The 23,120-nt window shown below is 43.7% G+C and overlaps 1 protein-coding gene and 1 long non-coding RNA gene across 5 annotated transcripts in view; both read left to right on the top strand.

Annotated features, from left to right (window-relative positions):
• The first annotated feature begins 16,447 nt into the window (after positions 1-16,447).
• Positions 16,448-20,571, top strand: LOC139036614 (uncharacterized). Its single transcript, XR_011489434.1, has 3 exons — positions 16,448-16,714; positions 17,802-17,877; positions 18,267-20,571. It is a non-coding gene; the product is annotated as an uncharacterized lncRNA (long non-coding RNA).
• A 1,663-nt stretch (positions 20,572-22,234) lies between these two features.
• Positions 22,235-23,120, top strand: part of WAC (WW domain containing adaptor with coiled-coil) — a 79,141-nt gene continuing 78,255 nt past the window's right edge. Inside the window, exons 1-2 of one of the 4 annotated variants that reach the window (XM_070472169.1) lie at positions 22,235-22,665; positions 23,038-23,075. In XM_070472169.1, the coding sequence (XP_070328270.1) occupies positions 22,625-22,665; positions 23,038-23,075 (79 nt within the window). In that variant the 5' untranslated portion in view covers positions 22,235-22,624. The remainder of the gene's footprint in view (positions 22,666-23,037; positions 23,076-23,120) is intronic. The other 3 variants (XM_070472170.1, XM_070472171.1, XM_070472172.1) reach the window with 3 other exon arrangements.

Here is a 23,120-nt window from a genome sequence, read left to right as displayed (position 1 = left end):
ACGAGGTAGGAATCAAGAAACTACGTTATCTTAGACAAGCCATTTAATCCTTTTATTCTGATTCCTTGTTGTTGAAATGAAGAGGTTGGATTAGGCATCTTTCAGCTTTAAGGGTTTGTCTATATCTTTAACCCTGGAGAAGGGAATGGCAATCCACTTCAGTATTCTTGCTTGGAGAATCCCTATGGACAGAGGAACCTGGCCAGCTACAGTTCATAGGGTCGCACAGGTCGGACCTGACTGAAGTGACTTAGCACAGCACTATATATTTAACGGTTACCCTTAACCAATCAGTTAACCACTTGGTCAGCGCCAGTGAGATAATTCACCTGATAGACTCTTTTGTACCCCCAAAGTAGGCAACCTTGCCTGAAATAATTCTTTTTTTTCATTTATGACTTCCTGTCCCTCCCTTCCTGTGCCTTTAAGAACCTTTGCTTTTCTGCAGCTTTTTGAGACTCCTTTCTGTTTGTTAGATATGCTGCCCAGTTCATGAATTGTTTAATAAAGCCAATTATATCTTTTAAAAAAAAAAAAAGTTACCCTTACAGGAATTTGTTCAAGGTTGATATTTCCACTGGGAGCTGGGCTGATGAGAATAATGTGTAAGTGTAATTAAAAGATTCATTAATTGCCACTACTGTAAGGAGAAGTAAAATGTATTTGTTAGAAGTGGATATTTTCATTTTGGAGTAGGCTGATAAGAGTACTTACCCATTGTGGATTCATTCAGACTCAATTCAGAATCCATATATTTTACTCCTACGCTGCCACTAGTTACTTTTGCTATTTATGAGTCATTTATGAAATGAATATTCATTATTAGCCAACCTCTTTAGATCATTGGGTATGTTTCTGATAAGAAAACTTTTACAAAATCTAGGAAAATTATTAAGCATTTATTAATGTTTGAGGCTCTATTTCACTAATATATCTTAACTGTGACAAGAGAAATATAACATATTGAGAATTTAGATATATCTGAATCTGACTTCTTTTTATTTAGATCACATTCATGAATTAAGAAGCTAAGTCAACATAAATTTCCAGACAGATAAAAAAAGAAATGAAAGAAAATTGGACAGATTGAGAGAGATGTAGGATCTATCAAGGAGGACACAATTTCAGAAAGAGAATATAGATAGTAACCAAAGCAACAACAGAAAAATATAAGTTTGATGCAGCCATCATGTGCCAAGCAGATTATATTTTAAGAGACTGATATTTAGCCACATCCTCCTAAAATTTTACAAGAATGACAAAAAACTCTTAGAAGCTTTATGACGTAAAGAAAACACAATAAACAATGAGTTCTAAGGCAAAGGACCCAGGGATTTCCCTTGCTGTCCAGTGGTTAAGAATCTACCTTCCAACGTAGGAGATGCAGGTTCAACCCTGGTTGCGGAACTAAGATCCCACATGCTGCAGGGCAACAGTCCACATGCTGCAACCACTGAGCCTGCCTGCCACAACAAGACATGGCCAAATAAATACATAAATGTTTCTAAAAGTTAAATAGTAAGGCACAGGACCCATGCTTCCAAATTTTAAATTTTTTCCAATTTTTATTGTATTTATTATCATATACATTTTAGTTCTTGGGTCTATCTTCTCAAATCTTGTCACTCATCAAACTCCTGTGTTTTCTCATACGTATTGTATATTGTCTCAACTGGAAAACTGGAAATGACTTTTAAACTTATTAACTTTCTGGTCAAGAACATTCCTTAAACATAGACTACTGTACTCTTCTGTAGAAATACAGATATAAGATTTTTAGTAACAGCTCATATGGTCCCTAAACACCACTAATAACTAGTTTCACACAATAAAGTGAATCTAATTTTTGCTTTTTGTCCATATTATATTTTAAACCAATTTTGGTTAATGGTTATCTATAGAGATTTTTAAATGTATTGTATCTTTGAAATTAAGTAAAAATTATATGTGTAGACTCAGATGGCAAATAAATACATTCTAATAGAAGGCAAGTTTCTCTATTAGTACTTACTCAAATAAGGAGAAGGGTATGTGTTTCCCTTCATTGCTGACTACAGTGTTCATGTAAAGATTAGGAATACTAATTTTGTAGGATTAGGTGGCTGCTCTTTGATCAAGGGAAGATTATTTTCCACATGCATCCCATTGGCTACAATAATAGGGACGATGACAATGTATGATAATGACGATGACAATAGTTAACATTTATTGAAATATAATCACTAAAACAGGAGTCGGCAAATTTTTCTGTAAAGGGGCAGATAGGAAATAATTTAGACTTTGCAAGCCACAGTCTTAGTCTCAATTACTCAGCTCTGATATCATAGTACTAAAGAAGATATTGTTCAGTCACTAAGTTGTATCCAACTCTTTTCAACCCCATAGACTGCAGTGCTCCAGGCTTCCCTGTCTTTCACTATCTCCTGGGGTTTGTTCAAATTCATGTCCATTGAGTTGGTGATACCATCCAACCATCTCATTCTCTGCTGCCCCATTCTCTTCCTGCCCTCAATCTTTCCCGGCATCAGAAATCTTTCCCCAACATCCCATTTCACTGGGTCAGCTCTTCACATCAGGTGGCCAAAGTACTGGAATTCAACTTCAGCATCAGTCCTTCCAATGAATATTCAGGACTGATTTCCTTTAGGATGGACTGGCTGGATCTCCTTGCTGTCCAAGGGACTCTCAAGAGTCTTCTCCGGCACCACAGTTTGAAAGCACTTTGGACAATATGTAATTAAATGAGCAAAGATGTGTTCCAATAAAACTTTATTTACTTTATAGGTCAGTCAAAAATTTATAGGTCAGGGTTCAGATTTGGCCTGAGGGCTGTAATTTGCTGGCCCCTGGATTAAATAATTGAAGATATTTGAATTCCAGTGAATTACTTTATTGTAGTTAAGTGTTGTATTTCTTTAACTCCTGCTTTAAATTCCATTATTCTTTAAAATATATGCTGGTTCAGACAGTGAAGAATCCTCCTGCAATGCAGGAGACCTGGGTTTGATCCCTGGGTTGGGAAGATCCCCTGGAGAAGGGAATAGCAATTCACTCCAGTATTCTTGCCTAGAGAGTTCCATGGACAGAGGAGTCTGGTGGGCTACAATCCAGGGGGTTGCAGAGCCAGATATGATTGAGCAACCAATACTTTCAGTATATAAATAAAGGTATATTAGATTTATTTTAGTCTTAAAAAATTATCTCTATATCATGCATGTTTGCTAAAGATTTAAAGCAACATTTTCTGTTTGAACAATAATAATTAGCATCTACTTTTTAGTAATGGTGTTAATTTTTACTGTATAACCAATCATCCCCCAAATGTAATGACTTAAAAAGCAGAGTACCAGCACTTGCTCACGGTTCTGTAGGTCAGTCCTTTGGGTCTGGCTTTGCTCCATGGAGGGTCAGCAGCTCTCAGTTCCCTGCCAGTGTGTAGCTCTCACCTGCAGAAGCTGGATTGGCTGGCATGGCTGGGTCCTCTTTCCATGTACTCTGGGTCCTCTCTCCATGTACTCTTTCATCCTTTACAAGACTAGCTTGAGCTTTTTCTGAAAAGTGGGTATGTGATAGGGAAGAACAAATGTGAATTCATATTGGATCTGTTTCTTTTCCATTAACCTTTGTACCCTATGCTTTTGTTACAAGTTCATCACTAAAGGGATGTTGTCTATAGCTTAAAATGTACATAATGGTCTATCTCTGGGAATCCTGCCTCCCATGCCTGAGAGTTAAGGTTGAAAATACCTTTGTTTAGCTTATGGGAAACATCCAGATGAAGCCCATCTGTGAATGGATGCAGGAAAGAAGAACTTAACACACCCCCTCTGGAGTCTGGCTGGAACCAGGAAATAATTTGCTACAACTTATCACTGATGCTGAAGCTGAAACTCCAATACTGTGGCCACCTCATGCGAAGAGTTGACTCACTGGAAAAGACCCTGATGCTGGGAGGGATTGGGGGCAGGAGGAGAAGGGGACGACAGGGGATGAGATGGTTAGATGGCATCACCGACTCGATGGACATGAGTTTGGGTAAACTCCAGGAGTTGGTGATGGACAGGGAGGCCTGGCATGCTGCGATTCATGGGGTCGCAAAGAGTCGGACACGACTGAGCGACTGAACTGAACCGATTACCTTTTTCACTTTACTTCCTCACCTTCCCCTCTTTGTTCTATAAAAGAAACTAGCATTCAAACCCCAGCAAAATGGATCTTTGGGACACTAGTCCACCATCTTCTCTGCCTGCTGACTTTCTGAATAAAATCACTATTCCTAGCCCCAGCAGCTTATTTCTCAGTTGATTGGCTTGTCATGCATTGAGCAGTATGAGCTTAGGCTTGGAACAGGCAGAGTCTTCAACAGCAAGGGAGGGAGGGGCTGTGTGCACAGGTGCTGGGCAAGCCTCCACTTGCACTACATTTGCAGGGCAAGTCCCATGGTCAAGTCCAGATTTAAGGACTGGAAATAGACAGTCTCCTGAGGAAGGCACTGCAAAGGCACGTTGCAAAGAGACACAGGTACACCAGAGAGAACTGAGAGACCGCAAGACGGACTGGGGTCCTTGGAGTTGTGTCACATGTGCTCACTTACTCCAGGTCTGCTTTGCTGTCAGCCATGTAGGGTGTGTAAACCAGCTGACTCCAGAACTGGCTCATCGTCAGGCATGGATTTTGTACAACAGGGGCGAATAAGCATATGTGTTGCTTAAAGCCATTTAACTGATGTCCCTGCACAGAGTTGTCATTTAGACTGTTTTCAGTTTTCATTCTTGCCAGGTCAAGGCCAGAGCCATATAGTTAGTTTATATACATACAGACCCTGACTGCTACTAAGAGGATTTAAAGCAGCTACTCAATTTCTTGTTCTCAGTTCTCTTATGTATTAGAGAAACACATTCCTCTCCATCTGAGCCCAAAGCCTGGCTTCCAGTCTAAGTAAAAGATGCACTCTTGATGGCCAAATATACCCCTACCCAGTTTAACACTAAAATGTTCTTAACTCCAGTTCCATTTTTCTGAGAATTGTGTCAGGCTTCTATCTCTTAAATGGTAGCTCTCAGGCTCTTAAATCCTTGCAGAAAGCATGGTTGCTCTAAAAACGTGTTTACCAGCCCATCTCAGTGACACAAGGCTCGTACTCTGATTTTCTTTGAAACCATTGTCTTCTGCATTAAATATTGCCATATGCCTATCACCCAATTACCAGGATAGACTGCCAAATCTATATTTATTTTCAAATAGAAGTTGGGAAGTCTATAACTCTCCTTTTTAAGGTTTTGACTTTTCCTAATAAGTGCCAATATGTTTATTAAACAAGTCTCCAAATAAAAAACCTCTTCTACATGTTTGCTACTCTGTAACAAAAATATATGCTAAATTTAAGAAAAATACATGTTATAAAACGCGTATACTATAAAATTAAGCCTAAATTGACCTATTTTTTATTCTTCCTCAAGTCTAAGTCTTGATACAGTCATTCCTTTTTAAAAAAAGTTTCTGTGCTTGCTATCGCTGATAGAAAAACAAGGTTGATCTACAAAATATAGCAGAACTCGACCAAAGTTGAGACACTGTTAATATGGAAAGGGAGTGAACAGGGTAACTCCCAAAGAAGGGGACAAGAAAATGCTCTTTTGAGAAAACAGAGTAGAAAGACTTTATCACAATCTATTTTTTTCTCTCTACCTCTTCCTACTTTGGACTTTAATCACAGTCTTAGAGTTGCAGACAAACATCTAGGAGTATCCCTCTCTCAAGGCTTTTCGTATTTGTCTAATACAGTATTCATTTTCAATGTAGACTATAATTTGGGGGCTGTTTGGACTTTCCAGGATTTCCATAACCAGTGATCATGCTGCTGGAAGTTTTTGGTTAAGAGCAGTCCAGTACCTGAGCAGGATCCTATGGGGCATTTCAGGAACAGATCCCCCGCTGTGTCCTCTGTCTGCCTCTTGTTTATGGAAAAAACTTTAGTCTCCGAGGCCTTCCTGAGCTCCAAAGAGCACATTTAATCAGAGAAGTAAGAGAATGCAGAAACAAAGGAAAACAGTCCAGCAAGACATGATAATGATAGTTTAGCCATAAAAGTCAAGGACATTCAGCTCCTCTTCAGGGGCTACAGATAACATTCTGAGCCATATTCTTGAGCTATTTTGCAGGTACTGAAACCGTCACCAGGTAGAAGTTAAACGCATACTGATCACCAGCTTGTAAATACCAGAACAGCTGGAATTGGAAGGTTTCTGATTTTCATTCCTGATTACCTCATCACCAACCAATCAGAAGAATGTTCATGAGCTGATCACACACCTTGAAGCCCTCTTCTTCACTCTGTCCTTAAACACCTTTCCCTGAAAGCCTTTGGGGAATTTGGGCCTTTTGAGAATTAATTGCCCATATTCCTTGGCCCCACATTGGGGCCAAGCTGAAACAGGAGGCTGGGAATTTAGGGAACAATCTTGAAAGGAATGACATAGCCTGAGGACATAACATAGACTGATTAGCATCAAATAGATATAAGATGGCAGGCAAATCGACTTTCACTAGATCTTGAATCTCAGTGTGCACTCACTGTAATGTATCAGCAAGCTAAGTGATAACCCTACAGACATCATGATAGTTGCAAGTCTATAAAGGTCATAAAGGTGGGTGGTGGCCCAATTTCTGAAAACACCCACCCTTTCCCCAGGTAGTGCTAGTGGTAAAGAATCCACTTGCCGATGCAGGAGACCTAGGAGGTGGGGGTTCGATCCCTGGGTTGGGAAGGTCCCTTGGAGAAGGACATGGCAACTCACTCCAGAATTCTTGCCTGGAGAATCCGAGGGACAGAGGAGCCCGGCGGGCTACAGTCCATTGGGTCACAGAGTTGGACATGGCTGAAGTGACCTAGCACATAGCCTTCCCCAAGATAGCTGGAATATCCCTCCCACTCACCAGCCTAAGAAATGACCCACCCCTATAAAAACTGAAGCCTCTTACCTTCTGAGGTGGCCCATACTTTGTGGAGTGTGTTTCTCTCTAAATGAATCCACCTCTTACCTATCATTTTGTCTCACACTGAACTCTTTTTGCAATGAAGTATCAAGAACCTGAACTCCATTAAGTCCTGAAAGCAGGTGTGTGATCTCAGTTAAAAGACTTGGTTCAAGTCTCAGTCGCTTGGGTTCAGGTTTCAATCTGAGTTGCAGTTTCAAAATGTTGCACTTTCCTTCACCAGAACCTGGGGTCACTAGATTGTTTTTATGGCCTGTAGGTGAGTGGACCCAAGTTTGGTTCTGTAACAGTCCCTTTTGCTTAAGCTCAACAAAGAAAAATGTGAAAACCAAAGAGGTAAACCTAAGATTTTGTTTTAGCTGATTTGAGGGAAAACGTGAAGCCTCGTCACAAAGTACTTCTCAACAAAGCGTGCCTGGGTGAATTTCCTGGTGAAATTCAGGCCAGAGACAGACGTGAGTGAGCCCTGGTTTGCTGCACCGGGTTCCCCTAGTGAAGGGTTCTGTCCCCCTTTGGAAGAGCTTTGTTTGGAAAGGATCTGAAGAAGCAAAAGGGAGGAACAGGTTCTGAAGGTTATCGCTATCCATCAGATTTCTGCGGGAGCCCCTCCAGGGCTGCTGCGCCCAGCACCTGTGGTTTTCTGGAGCTCCTGTGTTGATGGTGCAAGGAAGCTGCACTTGGAGGGACTGCTTCTCCTGACTTCCTGAGATCTCAATGAGCTCTAAATCTCTGTAGAGTGTAGGTTTGTCTGTAGGTGCAGGGAGCTCACTGGAACTGATGGAAGTAACGGTGTCAGGAAAGGAGGGTGACGAGGAATTCACAGTAGCAGATGGAGCAAGCCTGAAGGAGGAGCTTGCCGAAGGCTTGCATCCATATTTCTCTGGACAGCCTCCATTTCTTTTCCTTTGCAGTGTCTGTCTCTTCATCCCTTTTCCTTTTTTCTTATTTCTTCTTACTTTTATTATTGACTATTCACAACTTCTTTTCCTTATTGTACTTCTTTTGGTATTGCTTGTGTGCATGCTTAGCCACGTCCAGCGGTTTGTGAACCCATGGACCGTAGCCTGTCAGGCTCCTCTGTCCATGAAATTTTCCAGGCACGACTATTGGAGTGGGTTGCCATTTCCTTCTCCAGGGGATCTTCCTGACTCAGGGATCAAACTTGCATCCCTTGCATCTCCAGCATTAGTATGGGAATGTGTTACCACTTGTGCCACCTGGAAAGCCTCCTTTGATACAATCAATCATATTCTTTTTAATGTTTGACCACATCACATGGCTTACAGGATCTTAGTTCCCCAACTAGGGATTGAACCTAGGCACAGCAGTGGAGGTGCTGAGTCCTAACCACTGGATCACCTGGGAATTCCAATCCTACTCTTTTATTTTTTTAAGATTTTTCTGATGTGGACCATTTTTAAAGTCTTTATTGAATTTGTTACAATATTGCTTCTGTTTTTTTTTTTTTTTTTTTTCTGACTGTGAGGCATGTGGGATTTTAGCTACCTGACCATGGACTGAACCTGTTCCACCTTCATTGAAAGGCAAAGTCTTAACCACTGGACCGCCAGAGAAGTCACCCCCCTATTCTATTAAAAGACCTCTCTCTACTCAGTTTTTGTTCCTCTGATAAGTATTGGGATAGAAAGAGCCGTAATTGAGATGAATGGTATTTCCAAATTAATATATTATTTCATAGAATGTGCTGTATGCTCACTCAGTCATGCCTGACTGTTTTGCAACCCCATGGACTGTAGCCCACGAGGCTCCTCTGTTAATGGGATTTTCCAGGCAAGAATACAGGAGTGGGTTTCCTTTTCCTACTCCAGGGGATCTTCCTGGCCCAGGGGCTGAACCCGAATTTCTTGTGTCTCCTGCACTGGCAGGTAGATTCTTTACCACTGCTCCACCTGGGAAGCCTATTTTATAGAATACATTTTTTATATTTTTGCTCAGCATAGGTAACTAAGAAATTTGACTAAGACATTCCACCTTTTAATTTCCTTTCCTAAAAGTTATACACTAAGAGCCTCGTGTCACTGACCTGTGGGATGGCTGCTTGTGGTGGGGCAGCCACTGTTTGGCTGCCTGATTTGGTCTCTCAGCCTCTGTTGTGAGAACCCTTTACTGTGAGTCATTTTTGGAAGTGGCTTCTTTCCTTCATGGGAACGAAAGGCTGTAGGACCAGGCAAAGAGCGGGGAGAGGAGTACTGAGCATGTTATTGAGGACTGGACATTTAGACACTCTTGAGACTGAACGTTGAATCACTGAAGCACTGGGATGAAAACAGTTACCAGCTGAGAAGACATTCTTACTGCTGCAAGAACTTTGCTGACAACTTGCTTCCTGACCCTTGAGAGCAACTTGGCTCCTGTTCTTTGTCCAAGTTGGGGGACCCAACTTTCCAGGAATCCTCTAAGCTCTTCTAATAAATTCCATTTTGCTTATTATAGCCAGGGTTGGTTTTTGATGTTCTCAAGAAAAAAAAAATCCAGATTCTATTGCCAAAAATGCTCCAGGATACCAGCTCAATAGTGCTCTCTGAAGATCATGAGTCACTCTGGATACTTCAGGGACATATTTACCATGTCTAAATCAATTTTGATATTTAAAGTGAAAATTTAGAAAATTCAGCAAATAGAAAGGAAAAAAATTTTCTGACCAGTTCAATGCAGCTACTTAAAATTATTTGTAGTTATCTCAAAATCAAAAAAGCACGTATTTCTACATATCTATCCATCTATTTAAGCATGAATAAGGTAGAAATTCTTTTCTCTTTTTGTCTCTGTTACTTGGTCTTTTTCTCTATCTGTAGCCAGTTCTGTGTATAACAGATCTTCATCAATGTTGGAGTTTGTCAATTGAACCACAGAAATTTCTATGATATTTCTGACATTTTATTTGTTCAGTTTGGAGGAAAATAAAAGTCAGGAGTGTGTTCAGACCATATTGTCTTTTATATCTCATTTATAGTGGATGGTAAACACTTAAATTGCCCAGTATGAGATGAGGATTTTGAAGCTTGATTTTGAAGCCCTGGGTTCATAGGTATTCCTTGCATTTACTTGCTGTGTAATCTGGAGCATATTATGTGATCTTTATGCTTCTTAATTTCTCTATTTGCAAAAAGGGGATGGGAATATCTGTCTTCAAGGTGAATGTGAATATTATAGGTAACATATGAAAAATGCCTGGTCATTCATTGTGTGTGGAACCTCTATGGTCCATGTATCACCTATAGAAAGTAGGCTGTAAACTATAGGTAGTGTTAAATATAAAAGGAGAGCAGCCAATTTCATAGTTTTTCTTCTCTTACCTATTGCCTTAAATCAGTAATTCTTTTCTAAAAATTAACTAATATATTTATTTGGGTAACTGGGTTTTAGTTGCAACATGTGGGATCTAGTTCCCTGACCAGGGGTTGAACCCAGGCCCCCTGTATTGGGAGCTCGGAGTCTTACTACTGGACCACCAGGAAAATCTCACCTTAAATCATAATTCTTTTTTTTTTTTGAGTGCCCCTTGAGACCAAAGAAAACAATGGATTCTCTTTCTGAAACAATAAACATCACAAGCCCAGAGTTTTGTATAAAATCTAGTGGGATTCTCAGACTACCTTGAAGCCATTTCATGGACTAAATATTAAGAATTCCTGCTTTAAATCAAGTAGCTCTTTTAAGCTGCCTGTTGCTGTGCCAGGTAGTGTTACAAATACCCATGTCTCCCGGAAGGTGGGATGGGGCTGTAGAAACAGTTCTGGCCCGAGGGCTTTGAAGGGAACATAGGATTGTAATGGGCAGGTGTGAGTTCTCTGTTTTCTCTGTCCCATCAGGGGCGCTGGAAGTATTAATAAAGGACTTTAAGGTGGCAGAATTGCAAAATGTAGGCATCCCACATCCCCAATTCCATGTCTCTCCTCTCGGTAGGAGGGCCACCAAGGAGACCCACCTGACCCACACTGGATTAGGAGGGGATGGAGGGATAAATCTGTGTTGTGCAAATTTCCTGAGAAGTCAGAGTGCCTGGGAGGCAGCTAGTGCTGCTTAACCCAACTGATACACTCCCTCTGCTGACACATAAGGCCTCAGAGAACTTGGATCAACCTGGACCATGTCCATGTTAAATTGTTGTTGTTCAGTCACTAAGTCGTGTCTGACTCTGCGACCCCACGGACTACAACACGCCAGGCTTCCCTGTCCTTCACTATCTCCAGGAGTTTGCTCAAATTCATATCCACTGAGATGGGGATGCTATCTAACCATCTCATGCTCTGTTACCCTCTTCTCCTTTTGCCTTCAATCTTTCCCAGCACCAGGGTCTTTTGCAATGAGTCAGTTCTTCACATCAAGTGGTCGAAGTATTGGAGCTTCATCTTTAGTAGAGTTCCAGAGAACAGCAAGGAGAGATAAGAAGACCTTCTTCAATGAACAGTGCAAAGAAACAGGAAAACAACAGAATGGGAAAGACTAGCAATCTCTTCAATAAAATTTGAGATATCAAGAGAATATTTCATGCAAGGATGGGCATGATAAAGGACAGAAATATAAGGACCTAACAGAAGCAGAAGAGATCAAGAGATGGCAAGGATACACAAACTATACAAAAAAGGTCTTACTGACTGGGATATCCACGATGGTGGGGCACTCACCTAGGCATCCTGGAGTGTGAAGTCAAGTGAGCCTTAGGAAGCATTACAACAAAGCTAGTGGAGGTGATAAATTCCAGCTGAGCTATTTAAAATCCTAAAAGATGATGCTGTTAAAGTGGTGCACTCAGTAAGTCAGCAAATTTGGAAAACTCAGCAGTGGCCATAGGATTGGAAATGGTCAGTGTTCATTCCAACCCCCAAAAAAGGTAGTGCCAAAGAATGTTCAAACTACCGAACAACTGCACTCATTTTGAGTGCTAGTAAGGTCATGATCAAAATCTTTCAAGTTAGGCTTCAGCAGTATGTGAACTGAAAACTTCCAGTTGTGTAAGCTGGGTTTAGAAGGGGCAGAGGAAAAAAAATGTTAAATTAAATCTGTATATTAATAACAACAGGTTTATGAAGTGCTTGTTCAATGGACGTGCACATCTCATTGTATTTTTACAACTGTAGGACAGCAGGGATTAGCATACATCTTCTATGGATAAAGCAAAGTAAAACTCAACATCTACAGTGCCTTGTCCAAACACACTCGTGGAGACTAACACTCCTTTACGATTCTGTACTTGTACAGAAATATGTATTAGAATGTTACTGCACCTGTAATAAAATCTAACCTAGCAATTCATTCATCCTAGGCTTGTTCTACAAGACATGAAGTGGTTCTATTTCAACTAGATTCTACTTATTAAAGCGTTTAGCTTAAAGTGGATGTTATACAGAGAAAGTCTGCTAACTTTCTGGAACTATGTAGTTAGTTCAATTACTGAAAGGTTTTAACAACAAAAAAACTACATATACTTGATAAAAATTGTTAATCAAAGCAAAATACTATTGAGGAATTTGTTAACAATAATATGAATTTTATATTTTACATGTCTTTTTGTCAAAAACAAAATATTTGCTTCAAAACAAGTGAAAGGTGTATTTTTAAAGAAACCACAAAATTCACGTCTTTAACCCTTTATTTTTATGAAATATATTAATTCAGAAAAGCACATAAACATATGTACATTTTAATGGATTAAAAATATACATAAACCCATCATCGAGATCAAGAAATAAGGTACCAGGCCTCTAGAAGCAATCACCTTCAATACAAACTTCACTTACTATTAATTCAACATTAATTTCCTGAATTCACTGGAACATGAATTTTCCACAGATGCAAGACACAAGAATTGAAAATAAATACAGAGTCTGTTTGTTAGCAAATTTAAAGTAGCAAGGTATTTTGCTTTAGACAACCTATTTCACTTGTTAAGTCATGTTATTCTTTCAAAGGAAGTGAACATCACGGTAAACGTACTGACATCTTCAGGAAGAAAAACTGAAGTGAGCTGTACTGTTATTTTTTTCTTTCACTATTTAGATTTGAATTTCTTCATCAAATGGAGATGCCATATCACCCACCCCAAATTAAACAACTTAGAGCACAGTACAACGTACTTTCAGATCATTTCTTTCCATACTTGAGAGCAGACTTAGACCTAGCTACGAGCAACAAGAAACCCAGTGTTACAGCGGCTTACCAAAAGAGCAGATTATTTTCTCTCACAGAAAAAAAAAAAAAAAATCTGGCTGTCCGTAGTCTCTCTTGGGCCGATACGAATGTCCACTGTGCCAGGAAACCATCCTTAGCACAAGGCTTCCACTTCACAGCTCAAGATGGCTAGTCAAGCTCCAGCCATCACATCATGTTGTGCCAGAGGAAGGAGAGGTGGAATAGCCCTTTCTCTTCAAGGATTCCCTAGAAGTTCCAAGCACTTCTGCTTATATCCTGCTAGACAGAAGTTGATCACATGGCTACTTCAAGATACAGGGAAGTAAGGAAATACAGTCTTCCGGACAGAGATAGTCCCACTAAAAACCAAGCGTTCTACTAAGAATGAAAAGATACTGGCAGGAGGTCTTTTTGCCACAGAGAGCTTTCATATTTGTAGTGTTCTGTAGGTAAATCTACTCACTATATAAACAGTGAATATTCTGTTGAATAGGGTATTTCCCTGGTGTTCCTATGGTTAAGACTCTGTGCTCCCAATGCAGGGGACTTGGGTTCCATCACTGGTCAGGGAACTAGATTCCATTTGCCACAACTAGGTGATGGCATTCTGCAAGGAAGATCCTGGGTGCCCCAGCTAAACCCTGGTGAAGCCAAACAAATAATAAGTAAAAATATACATCTAATATTCCTTTAGACAGGAAAGTAACTTTCATGTAGAAAAACATTAAAAATGGATTTTAGAATTTTGCAGATGAAATTTTTTAATGTTGATGTAAGATGGCTTTTTAAATATATAGATGATGAATATCTGTTTTTCTTAAAGTATACTTCATGATGCAAGAAAGAATGAAGTCAGATAAAAAACATTTTAAAAGGAGGGGATTTGGTACTACACAGTTGCACACTACCTGTATCAAGCAGTCAACACTAGTACAAGTTTGGAGCTGTGCCGATGGAGTCCTATGTCCCTGCTGTGCTGGGCTGGGCTGCAAGTACAGACACCTGCTCATAAGTCCCAAGTGTGCTCCCTGCTGCGATGGGTTTAACACAGTGGCCTAAATGCACATAATACAGGCTGACAGTGAGCTTAAAAGAATATCCCTACTGAAGTTATCCCATCTTGAAATGAAGCTTAATTAGGAAATACTGGACGTTGACATGAGTGATACCATAGTATTTCTTTAAATTTTGCATGAAAAACTGGCTACCATGTTAAATTCTATCCTAAGCTGGCTTACATTATACCTCTTGAAGTGACGTGAGTCACTGAGTTGTATCCAACTCTGCAAATTCTCCAAGCCAGAATACTGGACTGGGTATCCCTTCTCCAGGGTATCTTCCCAATCCAGGGGTCAAACCCAGGTGTCCTGCATTGCAGGTGGACTCTTTACCAGCTGAGCCACCAGGGAAGCCCAAGAATACTGGGGTGGGCAGCCTATCCCTTCTCCAGCGGATCTGCCTGACCCAGGAATCGAAGTAGGGTCTCCTGCATTGCAGGCAGATTCTTTACCAGCTGAGCTACCAGGGAAGCCCACTATACCTCATATGATTTCCCCAATCCAGCCGTATTCCAGGAATTTATGTAACAAAATATCTGTATGTGACTGTTTGGAAGGTTTTGCAGAAATGATATTCTGTAGGGAGAGTGTTGACAGGGGTAGTGACTGCTATCTGCAGGACTTGGAGAAACCCTACTTTAATAAGAAATCATTGCAAACTGCATTAGAGCCTCTAGAGTCCACCAGTCTTTTTTTTTTTTTTAATTTTAAAATTTTATTTATTATTTTTGGCTGAGCTGGGTCTTTGTTGCTTTGAGCAGGCTTTCTCTAGCTGTGGAAAGCCAGTCTTCGTTGTCGTACGTGGGCTTCTCATTGTGGTGGCTTCTCTGGTTTTGGGCTTTAGAGCGCAGTTGTGGTGCATGGGCTTAGTTGCTTTGAGGCATGTGGGATCTACCCGGATCAGGGATCAAACCTGTGTCCCCTGCATTGGCAGGTGGCTTCTTCACTAAAGGACCACCAGGGAAGTCCTAGAATTCACCAGTCTTATAGGCAAATTGTGCTTTACCAAACATACAGAAATGGTGTAATTTCTCCAAAACTTAACGGACTAAAAGCGTCCCAAGAAACCACTTTTAGACTTTCCCTCTGCTTTGAAAAGACAAACAGCTGAAGGGTGAAAGAGAAGCCTTACGGGCAGTGATAAGCTTTTTAGGGGGAGAAATTTTGCTAGTTTATACAGTTCCTAACATTAAAAAGGAGAAGGCAATGGCACCCCACTCCAGTACTCTTGCCTGGAAAATCCCATGGACGGAGGAGCCTGGTAGGCTGCAGTCCATGGGGTCGCAAAGAGTTGGACATGGCTGAGCGACTTCACTTTCACTTTTCACTTTCATGCATTGGAGAAGGAAATGGCAACCCACTCCAGTGTTCTTGCCTGGAGAATCCCAGGGACGGCGGAGCCTGGTGGGCTGCCGTCTATGGGGTCGCACAGAGTCGGACACGACTGAAGCGACTTAGCTGCAGCAACATTAAAAAAAAAAATTAAAAACCATTTGTTCACAAAAAGAGTAAAATTGGTAAAAAGCAGATACAATGAACATTTTTCAAAATAAAGAATCAGTTTTCCTATTTGAAAAGTTGCTTACCTTTCTCCTAAGGTTTGATATTGCTTTGCAAAAAGAAGTCAGCAAAGGAAAGTTTACACTGAGGAACAACCTGGATAAACCAAGGATCCATCGACCGGAGCAGTAAGGCCTGTGTACCATCACTGCAGCACTTCCACTTTCTCCCCAAGAGGTGCTGTCTCCCTTACTGGTTGGATGACTGGCTGTTTGGGGGTAACTTCCTGGTAAAATGGAGTGCTTCCTTTTTGGATCCAGCCTGCTTTACTGTAATCTGAAGTAAAGCCTGGGACTTCCCTGGCGGTCCAGTGGTTAAGACTGTGCTTCTACTGCACGGGGTGTGAGTTTGATCCCTGGTTGGGTAGTTAAGATCCCACATGACTGGATGAAGCCATACGAACACCTCCCAAAACCTAACACGGGAAACGTGAAACAATGTTTTTGTCAGACTACAATTTTCATCAGTGAGTGTATGTGCTTAGGTACAAGCAGACAGTGCCATGCAAATTACACTGAATACTGTGGTTTTGTGAGCAGGGACTGGTCCATAACTTGGGCTCCATGCAGCATGTCTGAGTATCCATTTCACATGAGATGCACAGTATTATGACTCAGCTGTATTCTAAGTTCTGCGGGTAATTCCTCACAGTTCTTTTTTTAAAGATTGTACTGCAGCATGTATATGCCATGTGGTGCTAAATTATTTATCGAATCTCATTCTCTGCTTACAGACAGCCCTATACCCAATCAAGCCAATTTTGGAGACAAGGAAGCATAATCTTGGGAGACTGTGATAATCTGCCCAATGTTACACTGCTAATCAGTCAACCATGTAGCGAGTTCTAGATCGTGTCATTCTGATTCCAAAAACCATGCTCTCAATCACTACACTGTGTCAAGGCACAGGACAGAAAGGCAAGAAGAGAAAAAAAGAGAAGTGAAAAGGTCAGTAAAAATTTCAGGGAATATATTTATTTTGTGACCCTTTAAAAATTCTAGCAAAACCTTTTAAAGTCTCTTTTATAACTAGAGGCTTGAGGACATGAGTTTTTTATTCTTCCTCCACCAAGAGGATGGTGTTAAAATCAGGGTCACCGATGCCTTTTGCTGATAGTTCTCCCCTGTAGTGGCTGACATGTATGTATTTATTGGCTGAAATACAGATCTCCTACTCATTTACAAATTTGAGATCTCTCATTAGAAAGGCATGCAAGTAATCTGCATAAGATTAGCTACATATGCAACTTTATATAATTTTCAAATGTTACCTTTTATAGTATTTTATATTAGGGATAATCCAGCTTTTCCCCATTTAATTTGTGACAGCAGGACTGAATTAATCCTGTTTTAGACAGCAAGCAGAAATAAAACTATATACCTTTTTTCTCTTGAGACTTACAGTATTTTGCTTTCTTTGCACATTTCTGTAGTTAAATCTTCTTTCACTCAACAAATATTTATCTCATTCTATCACACACAGCCTTCACTCTAGTGACAGCCAACAATTAAATGAAATACACAAGACAACAGGGCAAGTGGTGTAAAGGGAAATTGAGCAGAGTAAGGGAGAGTAAGTGGGGTACTTTTATATAATTCTCAGAGTACAGACCTTTCTGAAAGAGATCTGAGGAGAGACATAGCGTAAGCAAAGTTGGTGCCAAGGGGAAGGGCACTCAGGCAGGATACTAGAGGAGAGGTCCTGAGACCCAGACATGCTTGGTGTAGCGGTGGAAAGTGGAGAGTCGAGAGGTGGGAGAAGACTGAGCAAGTAAAAAAAAGTCCTGAATGCAAAACCGGGGATAACGTGGGTGGGAGTGGTTTACTCAGATGCAAAGTCCACGGCTTTCATTCTGAGTGAGATGGGAAGCCATTAGTGGGTTTTAAGATAGGAGAGGAGCCAGCAAGGAGACTAAGGAATCATTTAGAAAACAGGAGAGAAACATAAGAGAGCGGACTTCCAGTAGGCAACAAAAGAAGCTTCACGAGGAAGAGAGTAAGCCATCAGCTGTAAGTTATCAAATGCTGCTTACAGGTGAAGTGAGATGAAGACTGAGAAATGAAAAGTGGATTTGAGAACATGGAGGGTCCTGAGAATCCAGAGCATAAGTGTAAGTGGAGTTTGGGGATCAAGTCTAACTTTCAGGTTTAAGAATGAGTAGCAGACATGAGAGATGAAGTTTTTCTGTATAGGAGTGGATCAGAGCAATGGGGTAGTATTTGGAGGGAGATACAATCAAGAATTTTTTTCCCCCAGAGGGCAGTTATTAAAATATTTATAAAATGATCAAGTTGACTGGGGAAACTTTTATAAGAGGACAATTCCAAGAGTAAAATGGAACTTGATGTAAAAGTAGCCATTTTGGTCTCGGATAGGAATCTGGACTGTCCATCCACTTATGGAGGCTAGTAGTGTATTCAGATGGAGGAACGTTGCTAGATGCGAGTGGGAGTGGGCCGGAGCTGTTACACATTTCTGATTCCTTCTATTTTCTTACAGAAACAAGAAGCAACACAGCAAAGACTCAGGATGTAATGTCAGGTTTGGAAGATGTTAAACAACTGGGTAGGGTACATGGCTAAGAGAAATTAGTGAGAGGTGAAATTGAGCAGGGCCCAGCGAGGCTCCTGGGCACAGAGGCCTTTCTGTTCCCTGTTTCTTGTAGGAGAGAGTCCAGCCTCCACGACCTTCCCTGAGCTCCAAAGGGCAGATCAAGGGAGGAGCATACAAGAAACAATCTGAGGCAAGATTAAAGGGACCATCAAGATTAGAAGATCGTCCACCTGAGATGAAGGGCTTCCCAGGTGGTAAAGAACCTGCCTGCCAATACAAGGAGATATAGGAGACGTGGGTTCTATCCCTGGGTTGGGAAGATTATACGGTATTCTTGCTTGGCAAGCCCCACGGACAGAGGAGCCTCATGGGCTCACACCCTCAACTTTTTCTGCTCATATCCTAACCTTGTTAGAGACCCCACCTTTAAACCACTGTTATAAAACCCCATCATCCAGTCCTCTGGGCTTAGGACACAGTTTTTCTAGGCAGAAACCTGGTGTGTCTCCCTTTGCTTGGTGAAGTAATAATATTTTCTTCTTTACCCTAAACTCTGTTTCTAGGATTTGATATGGCACCTGTGCAGAGGCTGAGCTTTCAGTAACATAGGGGGTAAGGAATACTGGCCGCTCATTTTCCTCAAGCATGCAGTGAATTGAGCAGGGTATACAGGTCAGGTAGGTAAAGTAGAGGAAGAGAGGAGTCATAACAACAGATAATGGAATTAGATTCCCTTACAGAGGTGAAATTTTTAAAAAAATGGGTTTAACATTTAGATATGTACTTTAGTAAATAGTTGATTCTCATTATCTGAGGCAGCTGTGTTCTATAATCACTGGGAATGCTGAACGGCTCCTGGGGAAATAAACACATGGATGGGGTCCTGAGATACTCTGACCACATTTTCGTCAACTGATTCAACTTTATGTGTGTTTCTGTTTAGACATGTGGTGGTGGTAGTTTAGTCACTTCTGTGTCTGACTCTTTTGCTTCCTCATAGACTGTAGCCCACCAGTCTCCTCTGTCCATGGAACTTTCCAGGCAAGAATACTGGAGTGGATGGCCATTTCCTCCTCCAGGGGATCTTTGAGACCCAGGGATTGAACCTGCATCTCCTGCACTGCAGACAGATTCTTTACTGCTGACCACCAGGGAAGCCTCTGTTTAGACATCTTATCTAATATATTGTTGATTCATTAGCACTCACCTCTTCATGGGCAAGAGCACTAACGATATACCTAAATCAACCCGATGAAGTATACATTTTCTCCACAAAGGACATCACAGCCGTCTTGTGCTTAGGGGTACTAGATAATAGCTTAGCATTGTGTTTGGGGTGGGAGTGGAGGGGCACTTAAAACAGGAAAACCATCAGTAAAAAGCAACAGAAAAGTGCTAAAAACATGACTCTGTGTATCGTGAAAAGCACATTTGTTTACAGCATGAGAACTGAAATAAGATGACTGACTGTTGCCTTTACCCTCATCAGTGCCTATCAGGCAAGTCACATTCTCTACCATGCATGTCCAGAAATACTGTGGATACTGATCTGGGGATTACAGATAAATTTTAGTGAGAAAGTGAACTCGCCAATGCATTATCTGTGATTAACCAGTATGGACTGTACACTGCTAGCGCTGTTTCTCTCTGTAGCTCAGCCCAGTTTGCTGTTTTGATCAAAGGGCGTATAACAGGTTCAGCAGACATCCAATCACTAAGCAAGAAATTAGTAATAAATTTTGCTGCCAGTTTTCAAAATGTTTGTGCATGAGACTTCTGTACTATATTTGGTGCTGTTCCAATGTAATGTCTTGTTACAAAAGTCCTAGAAATTGCACTTAAAAAGCTTGTTTTTCTTTTTTCTTCCATTTCAGTCATTGGCAGTTTTCTTCTTAGTTACTGACAGCACCGGAGGGCACTAAGTAGGCCTCTATTGGTCCTCTCAAACAGCAATAATCTGATCTTTTGACAAATATGGCTACCTGATTAAAAAAATTTTTTTCCCATCAGTTGTGATTTCTGGCCCTTTCCCCCATCGTCCCATCTCGTGATTAGGTCAGCAATAATGTAACTGGTTAGATACCATTTAAATCAGTTTTTTGATACTTCTTTTTGAAGGGATCTTGTTTCTTCTGATTTGTTTCCTACCTTGACTTTTTCTTCCCTGTAAATGGCTGTATATTTAGTTTATTACTATCCTTTGTAGTTAATGCTGCCTTATAAGGAGTTTAGAGCAGAAGAAATAAAACCACCTGAATACCGTCACCCTCAGGTAAAGGTTGGGCTTCTTATGGTGGTGACAGTGGTAAAGAACCTGCCTGCCAATGCAGGAGACAGAAAGAACTTATGCTTCCATCCCTGGGTCAGAAAGATCCCCTGGAGAAGGGCATGGCAAGCCACTCCAGTATTTTTGCCTGGAGAATCCCATGGACGGAAGAACCTAGCGGGCTACAAGGCATGGGGTGGCAAAGAGTCTGACACAACTGAGCGACCAATACACACACAGACACCCCCGCCCCCACCCCTTTAACTGGGAGGTGAGCTTGGATTTTTTCACTCTTCCAATATGCCTATTTGCCACTGTGTAGTGGCAAAGAGTCTGACACAACTGAGCGACCAATACACACACACACACACACACACACACACTCCTTAACTGGTGGGGTATACTTGGATTTTTCTCCTCCAAATATGCCTATGTTGCCACTGAGTCTGTAGCAGTCTATAAAATTCAATTTGCAGCAAATCACTAGCACTTCCCATGGAGCTTCTCTGATGACTCAGTTGGTAAAGAATCCGCCTGCAATGCAGGAGACCCAAATTCAATCCCTGGGTCTAGAGAAGGAAATGGCAACTCACTTCTGTATTCTTGCCTGGAAAATCCCATGGACAGAGAGGAGCCTGGTGGGCTACAGTCCAAGGGGTCGCAAAGAGTCGCCCACGACTCTGCGACTAAACCGCCACCACCACCAGACCTTACTTAGTTCACCTGCGAAAAACTCCAGATGACTGGATCTGAGCGCGGAGGAACTAAAAGAGAGAAAAACGAAAAATAAAGGAGACGGTGGGGAGGGCGCGGCTGGGGTGGAAACTATTAAAAACGACACTTTTTCCGAGTGTCCCCCTACATCAGCAGGTTCATCGGGTGTTTTAAAGCAGCGGCGCTCGCCCTTCTCACCTTGGTCTTCGAAGGCGCACGGGCTTCGGGCACAAAGCCCGGTGACCCTGAACGCCACCGGCCCTTTCCCCGCGCTTCCGGGGGTGACTTACTTCTGTGAGGCCGAAGGCCTAGCTCCGGGTCTGCCCGGCGGTCTGAGGCGGGCGCGAGGCCCGGTTCCGGTTCCGAGAAGCGGGCCTCGTGGGAGCTCGCGCCGCCGCGCACAGAGCGAGCACCTGGACCCACCGTCCGCCAGCCGCCCAACCACGGGCTTCCCGGCCGGAGCCCGCAGGGGCAGGGGCGGGGGCGGCGGCCGGCGCGCTCCCCCGCGCGCCCCCCGCCCCCCGCGCCGCCGGGCGCACGCGCAGCAGCGCAGCCGCCCTTATTTAGTCCGCGATGGCTCCTCGCGCGCCCCACCGGCCTCCTCCCATAGACGCTGCCCGCCCCGCGCGCCCCGGGGTCCCCGGGACCAGCCTCGGGCGGCTCCCCGAGCCCGACTACCCCTAAACCGGAACGGCAGCGGCCGAACGGGCGCGTGCGGACCGGTAGCGGCGACCGGAAAGAGCGGACGGGTCGCGAGGAGGCGAGCCAGGCCGCGGAGGAAGAGGAAGGCCGGGACAAGCCGAGGTTTGCCGAAGGCGGCGTTCCGGCGCGCACGAGGGTGGGAGAGGAGGGGCGCGGCGGAAACTGCCGAGGGTTTCCGAAGGCCGCAGCGGCCGAGTTGCCCGGATGTAGTTGGTGGAGCGGCAGCGGCGGCACCAGCGGCGGCGGCGGCGGCGGCAGGAGGAGGAGGCGGCGAAGGACCCAGCGGCGGCGGCGGCGGCGGGGGGAGGAGGGGAGGAGGCGGCGGAGCGGGAGGAGGAGAAGGCGGAGGAGGCAGTCGCGCTGTCCGCAGGGCGAGCAGGACGCGTCGTGTTGCCCCCTCCCCCCCACCCCCCGGTTCGCCGCTGCCCGGCCTGAGCTGAGCGTGAGCGTGGTGCGGACGGAGGAGATGGCCCGGGAGCGCCGGCGCCAGTGACGGGGAGGTGCTGAGCGTCGCCGAGGGCGCGCCGGGCCTGCGCCGCCCGCCGCCTGCGCGCCCGCCCGCCGCCGCCGTCTCCCGCGGCCGCTCCCCCCTCCCCGACACACGCTCACAGGCCGGGCATTGATGGTAATGTATGCGAGGAAACAGCAGAGGCTCAGTGATGGGTAAATCGTCTTTTCGTTTCGAGGCGGCTGGGCGGGCGGCGGGGGGGCGCTCCTCCTCATCTGGGCCGGCCGCGCCGCCATTTTTGTTGTTAACCCTGATCCGGAGCGGCCGGGAGGGGGAGCGGCCGCGCGGGCGGCGGCGGGCGGGGGGTAGTCGGGGGTGGACGGCCGCGGGCGGCGGCTGCCCCTCGCCGGCGGGAGCCCGTGTGAGTGTGTGTGAGCGGGTGTGAGAGCGAGAGCGTGTGCGCGCGGCGGGAGGGCTGGCTGCCGGGGGCCGGAGCGCCGCTGGGATTCGGGGCGGGGGGGGTTTTGTGGGCTCCTTGCGGGGGGCCCGTTCCCCGGCCTTAGGTGGCCTTTTCTTCTGTTTTCCAGCTGTCACGACCGGCGGGGGGACGCGCAGCCTTACCAGGTACCACGGGGCGGGCGCGGGCTGCGGGGCTGGCGGGGCCGGCGGG

Source organism: Odocoileus virginianus, chromosome 9 (genome assembly GCF_023699985.2).
Source record: "Odocoileus virginianus isolate 20LAN1187 ecotype Illinois chromosome 9, Ovbor_1.2, whole genome shotgun sequence".
NCBI lineage: Eukaryota > Metazoa > Chordata > Mammalia > Artiodactyla > Cervidae > Odocoileus > Odocoileus virginianus.
The sequence above is the reverse complement of the archived record's forward strand: the minus strand, read 5'-3'. Positions and strand labels throughout refer to the sequence as shown.